Genomic DNA, 9705 nt, shown 5'->3' with positions numbered 1-9705 from the left:
TTGGTGCAAATCACGTCGTTCTCAGTCAGGCTACGTCCTTGTTCATCTCGTGGAGCTTCTTGTTACCTCTCCTCGTCACCAGGCTAGAAGGTATGAGATGACAGCTTCTGGGACTTTCAGTTGATGCCGGAAAACAATGTCGTCGGCGGACGTCATGGCCATTGACAATTCCGAAACGCAAGTGTGTGTCACCTCTCCGCCTCATGTCAGATTCCCCAGGTGGGATTGACGTCAAGACGACCTCATCGGAGGTCGTGGGAACATCGACCGACAAGCCTGACTGCCCGCAGATCCCACAGACCCATCTCAGTCGAGCGCCGGGTCGATGTGGCCGGCCGGGCACACACGCAATGGAGAAAGACATAACCCATTGTAAAACCGCATGTATCTCCAAGACCAGCCCCGGACATGCTACAGAAGGTGCAGATGTGTGGATTATGTCTGCTTGGACACACACGTCAGCCTGACGTAATCCGGCATTCAGCAAACGACCTACTCAAGGACATGAAACGTCCAATACATAAACGCTAGAAAGCCGGATACGTACTGCCTGCGTCCGACATACGAGTAATCTGGCATCACCGTGACTGTTATTCATGTGCAACCAGCCCAGAATATCCAGAATTGAGCCTGCAATCATGTTATGTACTGTGCGGGGTACAGAGGACACACAAAGACGGAGGGGCTGAGCAAGATTGGGCACGTACGTTACGTGCGTTGCTGCCACCCTCTCCCCCAGTCAGAACACATGTAAACGATGTCCCACCCAGCACCGAACTGTGTCAACCAAACAATAGCTCATCTAACACACTCGTTCCTCTCCCATCACACACTCTCCTGTCGTTCACACACCATGTCCTCTATTTTTCACTGTATGGTTTTATCCCAGCTCGACTATTCACGTCCATTCAATCTTATTGTCAATGCCACACAATTCGAATCAGCCCAAGACATGCAGACGTGGAACCCACAGATTTCTCCTTTATCTCCAATATCCAAGACAGGTCGGCAGCAGAGAGCATGTCGTCACGACTCCGTGGTCTGTGTAGAATGGTCGTGGACTGTTTCGGAACGCTGCAGGGGTTATATCTGGTGAACTCTGCGACAAGTTGCATGGGTAGCGGTGGTGAGGTCTGCAGCAAGGTACTGTGAGAACATCAAATAATTGTATGCGTTGCGATCAATCTTGGGCCATCGACGTGGATGAGAGGGCGAGTGGGCAAGAGACAGAGCGGAGGTGACGAAAGGTATCTTGACGACAAGCGCACAGGAGTGCTTGTGCAGTTTGCGACACTGGTTGACAGGAACGTTTCTGGGACCTCTTCTCCTCACAAAGGCCTACACCATAGCTAGCAGCCACCGCCTCTCGTGAGCCGACCTGTTGCCCAATGCAACGTGGACATGCCTTGGGGCCCTCATCTGCCTTGTATCAGCAGTGAGTTGTGACACGCCTATCGGGGCGGTGAATGGGTGCGCATCGGTGCCACGCATACCTATTAACCTGCCAAGCCTGTGCGCCTGTGCACCCTGTCGCTTCCGCCGCCTGGGACGCTCGTGTCGGAGCCGGTGCAACAGAGGCACGCGGCGCAGATGTGGAGACTGCGAGGACACATTTGGTGCGCGGTGTGAGTGGAACAGCAGGCTTGTCGGCCGCATCAACAAAGTATGACGCTCGACGCAGCCAAAAATAGGGATCCCATCAAACGCCTCGTTGAATAAAAAAAAACATTCAATTCCCTGCCCGTGTGCGCTCTGGGCGCTTCTCACACGACCACCGATGCAGCCGAGCTCTCCGCCATCGTCAAAACAAGAGTACACTGCACCTCTCTCATGGCATCGCATGCATGGTCGCTCCGCTGGGAGATGCATGCCAAGACATGCGATGAGCACCTTGTTTCCGTCACCCCTTCGTAGACAGGTGCGACAACACGACGCAATGGCACGGTCAAAACGCTGGAACACTGCAAAGCACCGTGTCGCGCGACTGATCGCCCATGATACCCGTGATATGGTCTCGACGACGAGAAACGAATGCCCTGTCAGACTGTTCCTGTTATGACATACCACTCGACTGCGCACAAAGAGTGCACGCTGTCCGTCCGCCCATGGCTCCCCCACTCTGGCCCGCAGTCAATCTGGCCATGCTGCAAAAGCAAGTTTCGGCCGGTGCCCCTCAACCTCCTCTTGTCGCTGCTGCGGGATGCTGCTGCGTATCAGTGTTCCAGGCCAGCTCTCCGTTGCTCAGTCACTCACTCGCCAGGAAGACCCCACTGGCCAACACCATCTATAGCTGCCGACTTGTTGTTCTCACACATGCCGAAAGTAAAGGTCGCCTTATCGCGATCTCACATAGATCAATAGAACGACACGCCGCGACAGTACAGCGAGACTGGTGGTCCCCATTCTCGACTGCGGACAACCAGACTTGTTGGAACCGACCTAGGACTCTAGCCCGCAGAAAGCGCAGGCGTTCTGTCGGGCTGCACCCCCCGTCGCAGTCAACAGTCGCGCAGCCTCCTCACCGAGCACAAGCCGAGCCGCAGCTTGAGCGACGTCTCTTATAACACGATATCCTGCACCTCTTTACCTGACACATCGCCTCCCCTCCTCTCAGCCAAGACCACACATATAGCTCGCAGGTACCACCTCGTGCGCGCTCTCAAGGTCTAGAAGGGCCGGCCACGCTAGCTCACCTCCAACGATCAACAATGGCTATTCTGGACATGTCGAGATGGTGGACATCATCTTCGGGGTACATACCGCTTCGCCAGAACTCGCTCACCGACACGAGGTCTGAGGGACTACTCTCTGCCATGGCCGAGCATTCGACCAAGGTGGCGGCAGACCATGACCTCGAGTCGGGCTCACCCACACCCGTTTCAGCCTTCAAGTACATTGCGACCGGCAAGCGGCGACGACCCCTTATGCTTACAGCCCTTGCGGGTGTGTTATGCTTTTCGACCACGGCCCTTGCAGCTTTCTACACCTACAACCGTGTCATGCCCGATTTGCCTGTCGATGTGGAAGGCGACACAAAGTGGGAGTCTATCGACTTGCCAGATGAAGTCCCACCCCAGGCAACACAGTCGGGCGCAGTCGTGATAGCAAACGACCCGACCCATGTACTCGTGCCCGTCACGGACCTACCGGCGCCACCCCCACTTCTCCTGCCGCTGGACACCCGCCCTCCACTCGACGTGTTGGTACACTACTACGAGACTGGCGAGCTTCTCAACGCCGTCGACAGTGACACGCACCCATCGCCGCGGGTCGATCTCGTGTACATGTGGGTGAACGCCTCGGACCCCTTCTTCGGTCCTGCAAGGGCAGCAAAGGTAAAGGAAGAGGCAATCCCGAACCTCAAGGGCACTGAACGTCATTACCGCGACAACGGCGAGCTCCGTGGCGCTGTTCGCTCAGGTGCCCTCGCCCTCGGCAACCGTGTCAACCAGATTCACCTCGTGTCAGCTGCGTTCAGCACGGATGACGCGCCATCAGACGTCATCCCCACGCCCCCCGAGGGCGCGACTGGCTTCCGCATTGGACAAGTTCCCGAGTGGCTCGACTGGCAGAACAAGGGCAACCTCCAGTGGCACTTCCAGCCAGAGATCTTCCGTCTGCCGCGCGACACCAACGGTGCCGTCCCTCCTTCCATTCTCGACATTAACGAGGAAGAGTGGCGTGCCCTCTCTCTGCCGACGTTCAACAGTTTCCAGATTGAGAACCGCCTCGCATTCATCCAGGGCCTGGGCGAGCAGCTTGTCGTCTCCAACGACGACATGTTCATGCTCCGTCACATGGCGACGACCGATTATCACCACCCCATCCTTGGCATGATTACCCGCCTCGACCCAGGTACCACGGTCAAGCCGGTCATCGCGTCAAACCTCCTCTCGCACAGCGGCGAGTGGGGAGGTCTCCAGCACGCCAACTTCCTCATCTCTCAGCGCTTCCCCTCCCGCACACGCCAGTACATGCACCACCTCCCCAAGTCACTTACCCGTTCCCTTATGCACGAGGCCCAGGTCATGTTCGCCAAGCAGCTCACCCTGGCGTCGACCCGCACATTCCGCGAGTCCCGCCGCGGCGTCGGCGATATCGAGATGGCATGGCTGGTCACCCACCTCCAGATCGAGCGCTGGCGTGAGGGTCTGCTCTGGACATGGGCCGTCGCCCGTGTCGGTGGCCTGGACGGCAAGTGGGGTGCGGACGCCCGCGCCGAGATGCGTGCCGCCCTTGGCTTTGACGAAGACTGGAGTTCTGCCACGTCCACGACTGTGTCTGGCCAGGTCACCATCGACCACATCATCCGCTCGACTCTCAAGGACGCCCCCAAGTTGACTCAGAAGGGAGGATGGGAGGAGCCCAAGGCCACCACTTACCTTTGGTCATCCTTTGACGGTCATCTCCCCGTCAACCCTCCTTCGTCCCCGGAGGAGATCGAGGAGATTGAGAAGGCTGCCAAGGGACGCAAGGGCAAGCTGGCGCAGTTTGCCCAGAAGCTCCTTGGCCCACCTACGCAGTGCAACTTTGACATTTCCGAGTGTCTCCCCGACGAGTTTTTCAGCTCGGACACCGAGTACGATGCCACAGAGATTTTCAAGACGATCGCGTTCGCCAAGCCCCAGTGCGGCGACTGTCTCATTGGCGCCCTCGTCAACAAGTCTGGCAAGCGCGGTCTCTCGGCCTTCCTCCCTTCCAAGGACGTCAACTTCCGCCCCCCAGCGCGCGAGGCTCAGATGTGGGACCGCCCCGAGCCCATGCTTCCCCTGGTCGACAAGTGGGAGGATGCCGACTTTTCCCTCGCGAACAACGTCCGTCTCGGCCAGGACATCTGGAAGGGTGTCGAGCCATCGGCCGACGACGAGGTCAACCTGCGCAACTGGTCTGTCAAGCTCCTGTCGCGCTACAGCTACGTGTACTCGACCACTCCTGCTCGCTTCGCCATGGTCCACTCGGTCCTCCAGCTACACAAGGCTCTCAAGGAGGTCGACAACACCCCTGAGCTCGCGCTCCTGTGTGTCAACGATGACCAGCCCGATGTCGCACGTAACTCTGAGAAGGGCGTGTTCCAGGCCTGGATGAAGAAGACGCTGGGTGGCGCGAGTCGGTATGTCCGCTGGGAGAACAACGAGGCGTGGAACGAGCCGAGCAAGGAGTGAGCGCGACGACCGCCACCACTCTACCATCCACCTACAATAACCATCAATGATCTAGAACCTGGCTTCAAGCGCTGAAGCCGGGTCATTACATCTGCTTGAGGAGAGAATATCTCTGTGTGTATACGAAGACGAGAGAGAGAGAGAGGAGTATTGCAACGCATGGGGCGCCAGGTACCACCGCCACAACGAACACATTCCCCAGCATTTCATACCTGTAAGGTTGTATTTATAGCACCTCTACTACCTTTTCGCATAAACATGTGCATCCTATCGAGAGCGGTGCCGAGAAATGCAACAACATACTTTACCTTCTGTACTGCAGCAACGGAAGGCAATTGACTGCTGGGATTCTCGACCCACGTCCATGGCAGACTATCTGCTCACCGTTCTTGCTCGGCCATGCGAGCAAACGCATGCCGCTGTTCCCCTCGGGAGGTGCATGCGACAGGCTGACCTTATCTCACATACATCCTTTGCTTGCCGCCCCATCTACTGTCTTCCGAATCTACATCCCAACGACATATCTAAATCTGCACCCTCCCTCCACACCCGCTTCACTTCCAGATCAGAGCTCATCCCTCCTGCCGGCAAACTCATCATGCCCAAATTTACCCTTTGTCCGGCCCTTGTCCTTGCCACTGAAGAAGCCGAGCTTCTTCTTCTCCTTCTTCTTATCCCCCGTATCCTCTTCTTCGTCCTCGGGATACTTGACTTGGCGCGACTCGTCGTGCGAGAGTGTAATAGGGCGCATCGTCGGGCGGTCGCGGACGGGATCCCAGCTCGCCGGCGTCGGGGACGGGAGGATGGCCGAGGGTGGGTAGCTGAGAGTGTCAGCTCTGTGGCCATTGCACGGGACTTTTAAGCTGGCCAGGGGCGTTGACACGCATCCCAAATCCATCACAAAGGCCACTCACATGATACCCTCAACGGGACAAGTGTCCTTGCCCACACTTTTGCGGTGAGGCACAAACTTGCCCATGTTGCCCACCACGTTCAGTGGGTAATGCACCTCCACAAGTGTCGCGTCCTCGCAGTGCAGAGTGGGCTCGTGACCCTGTTGCGAAAGAGCCTTCTTAATGTCCGCAAGATAGTAGGTGACATCAGCTGAGGTCGTAATCTGGGTACAGGTCAGTCTCAGGGAATGGTAGGTGGCGGTGCCGTCAACGACATAGCTACTCACATCGGCGTCGGCGAGCCAGTCGGTGGTCGGGAGCGAGACGTGCAGCTCCCCCAAGGCGCGGAAGAAGCGCGACACATCGCCATCACAGATGGACGAGATGTAGCGGCCGTCTGTGTTCCACTGTACACGTCAGCTCTCCACTCCCAACAAACTGCGAATGGGGACGGAATGACACTGGGGCTGGTGGATGGTTTAGTCCATTCCAGCAGCCTCATATTCCCAGCGCTTCACCACCCAGCAACTCACCGAGCGTTCCCACACCTCCTCCACTCCCTCGCCGACTTCACTCTGAGCCCATGCGCGCTCCGCCTCATCTTCATTGAACCCCGCGCGGGCACAGCGCGACCCGATCTCCTCGTGCGTGAGCTTGGCGTTGGTCTGCTTGGTGGCCTTTGGGCGTGATCCATCACACCTGTAGCGTCAGACAGTGTTGTTTGCGCGACAAGGGGGGGGGATAGAGTGTGTTGTCTTGTACGCGACAATCTGGGAACGGTTCCATCGCAGCCTGCACGAGCTGCGAAATGGCGCGTCGCCCCGCCTCACGCTCGTACCGTGCGTGAACCAAGCAGAACACGAACACGCGCGTGAGGGCGTGAGCTCGCCGCAGCAACTCACTCTAGCACATCCACGCCAGCAATGCCCCACTGCCCGTTATCCCCGTTATCGGGCTCGAAGCGTTGCCTAAACACCAACAGGCCGGCGTGCGGGACGCAGCAGGGGTTGGCCTTGAGTGCGGCTGCCGAGCATGAGACTAGGTTTGGATCGCACTGGTCCTTGGAAGCCGAGGCCACTGCAGCCGCCATTGCAGCAGCGGGAAATAGAAGCGTAAGGGCGAGCATGTGCCGTGTGACTGAGTTGACGAGTGAAGAAGTGGTGAGTTGGAGGAGGATCTAAGTTTATGGTTGCTCGCCGAACGCGGTGTCACCTTCTTTGAATTGCCCAGAAACCCGCAGCCATCTCTCAGATCCATCATATACGTCATTGTAGCAAACAGAATAGGACAGCACATTAGCCACTTGGCCTTATCAGGAGCTTCCCAATTGCATTTGAATTGCTAATGTGACAATTAGACCGGAAGCAAATAGCCGTCGTAAGCGTGATTGCCACCGCCTGGCCACACGGGTCCAACGGCGTCGAGCGACATCGGCACTCTCTCTCCACCCTCGCCCTCTTATCACCCAACTGCCCGTCACCAACATGGCTGGCTCCGGGTCTCCTCTTCCGAGCCCCACGATCCGGTACGACGGCGAAGGAAGCCCCTACGCGTCCTCCGCCATCCTCCCTTCCCCCAACTCCAGTCCTTCCCGGAGAGTCCACCTCGCTCCTCCCGATGTCAACGCTCTCCTCCGTTCCAAGCGTCGCTGGTGGCGCCGCGGCTGTGCACTGCCAACCACCATGCCGAGGAGTGCGCGCATGGCACTCATGTGTGTTAGCGTAGCTCTCGGCGCTGTCACCGCCAACGGAGTGTATTGCTGGCCTACCTAGTGAGTACTCTATCATAGGCATGTTGGGCGTCTCTCGGGGAATCCGCGGGACCCAGCCACCGACAGTCCCCTGGAACAGGAGAAGAGATGTTACTGTTCGGCTTGGACCGAGCGACCTCAGTCGTGCAGCCGTACACTGTGCAAGGAGCCCCCGTGCGCTCAAAGTACCTCGCGTCCTTGTCGGAGGAGAGACAATGTGCATAAACGCAGTGTCGATCCCTCCTCGCGGATGCCGCTTGTTTATGCTTGACAATAGAGCTGACCATCTTCAGTGGCCCTGTCGTCTCCCAGATCCTGGCTTTGAACGGTGCACAGACGCAGACAATTATAACTGGGTAAGCGGACCGGGAACGCATCGAAGCTGACATCCAGTGGTATTCTCGGCGTGTACCTCTGCGCCGCTCCACTAGGTGCACTCGTCGACCGTTGGGGGCCACGCGCAGGCTCGCTGATAAGTGCCTTGCTTTCCGCTCTGGGCTACTTCTCATTCGCGGCCGTCCTATCAGCTGGGCCTGAGGCGGCCACGGAGCAGACATACCTTGCGCTCGCAGCGTGTTACTTTGCGATTGGTGCAGCGACCGTTGGCAGCTACTTTGCTGCTCTGACAACAGCGAGCCTGTCGTTCCCGTCCCACCCGACCCTTTCGCTTTCGTTGCCGCTTTCGCTCATCGGCCTCTCGTCGCTGTTCCTGTCGAGCTTCTCCAACCTCCCCGTGTTCATTGACAGCGAGGATGGCGAGATTGACGCAACAAAGTACATCGCGTTCCTCGGCTGCCTGGCCGTTTCCGTCAATCTCTTTGGCTCGGTGTTTATGCGCGTCACTCTCCCTGAATCGATCTTTGCCGACAGCGATAGCGAGAGCGACTATGACTCGGACGACTCGGAGGCAGACCATTACACCGCCGGCCTCTCAAGCATTGCGGACCTGTCCCAGAGTCTCCACCTCGACGAGCACACTCCACTTCTCATTGGTGGTCCCGAGGCGGCCCGTGAAGATCTGGAGGCTGAGCTGGCCGGCAAGGACGTGCACCGCTGGACGGTCGTGGGCTTGCTCCACAACGAGGGCTTCTGGGCATTCGGCCTCATCATCGCCGGCTGTATCGGTCCCTCGGAGACGCTCATGGCCAGTATTGGTTCGGTGGCCTCGTCGCTCCTCCCGCCCGACTCGCGCGCCGTCTTTGTCGATGTCATCAAGGCCTTTGCCTCTTGGTCCCCCAGCGCAACAGTCTCGACCGCCTTGAAGGACAGCTCGGCACTTGCCATTCGCAACAAGCACCTTTTTATCGTCTCCATCGCCTCAACTGTTGCTCGTCTCATCACCGGATTTACAGCTGACTGGCTCGCACCCGCGCCCATCGCTGTTCCCGCTGCGCCGAGTGACGACCCCAACGCTCCCTCCCACTATTTCGTCCAGCGCGACCCTGTCCGCCTGCGTCGCTCTGTGTTTTGCGCCCTCTGTGCCGCCTTCCTCGCCATTTGCTTTGCTTATAATGCCGCATTCCTCGAGGAGGAGTCGCAGCTGTGGATCTTGAGCGGTGGTGTAGGCCTGCTCTATGGTGCCATCTTCACCCTCACTCCAGCCATTGTGTCGACACATTTCGGTGCCACCAACTTTGGCCTCGCGTGGGGCATGGTTTCGTACTTCCCCGCTCTGGGCACCGCCATCTTCTCGTACACGTACGCCTTCCTTGCCGAGACGTCGCCGGTCCCTGGTACCGACATCGACACGCTGGCTATTGTGGACCCGTCGCAGTGCTATGGCCGTCTGTGCTTTAGCAAGTCGCTCACGGTTGCTGCCATCGGCAGCTCCATCGCTGCTGTGGGGCTGTTTATTATTGGCAAGAGGTGGAAGGTGTAGGGGAAAGAAGGAGAGAGGGGA

The 9705-nt window shown here is 58.1% G+C and overlaps 3 protein-coding genes across 3 annotated transcripts; 2 read left to right on the top strand and 1 right to left on the bottom strand.

Annotated features, from left to right (window-relative positions):
• Positions 1 to 2708: 2708 nt before the first annotated feature.
• EHS24_002549 (uncharacterized protein) lies at positions 2709 to 5162 on the top strand (the record flags this gene model as incomplete). The annotated part of the gene is made up of 1 exon (XM_028618284.1): positions 2709 to 5162. One exon carries the CDS (start codon positions 2709 to 2711, stop codon positions 5160 to 5162), a length of 2454 nt encoding a protein of 817 aa, XP_028473240.1.
• A 565-nt stretch (positions 5163 to 5727) lies between these two features.
• On the bottom strand, positions 5728 to 7145 carry EHS24_002548 (uncharacterized protein; the record flags this gene model as incomplete). The annotated part of the gene is made up of 5 exons (XM_028618283.1): positions 5728 to 5983; positions 6077 to 6279; positions 6343 to 6462; positions 6589 to 6754; positions 6958 to 7145. The coding sequence occupies 5 exons, from the start codon at positions 7143 to 7145 to the stop codon at positions 5728 to 5730; spliced, it is 933 nt and encodes a 310-aa protein (XP_028473239.1).
• A 394-nt stretch (positions 7146 to 7539) lies between these two features.
• Positions 7540 to 9684, top strand: MCH1 (putative monocarboxylate transporter mch1; the record flags this gene model as incomplete). Its single annotated transcript, XM_028618282.1, has 3 exons — positions 7540 to 7826; positions 8099 to 8161; positions 8199 to 9684. The coding sequence occupies 3 exons, from the start codon at positions 7540 to 7542 to the stop codon at positions 9682 to 9684; spliced, it is 1836 nt and encodes a 611-aa protein (XP_028473238.1).
• Positions 9685 to 9705: the final 21 nt, after the last annotated feature.

Source organism: Apiotrichum porosum (genome assembly GCF_003942205.1).
Source record: "Apiotrichum porosum strain DSM 27194 chromosome Unknown scaffold_13, whole genome shotgun sequence".
Lineage (NCBI taxonomy): Eukaryota > Fungi > Basidiomycota > Tremellomycetes > Trichosporonales > Trichosporonaceae > Apiotrichum > Apiotrichum porosum.
The sequence above is the reverse complement of the archived record's forward strand: the minus strand, read 5'-3'. Positions and strand labels throughout refer to the sequence as shown.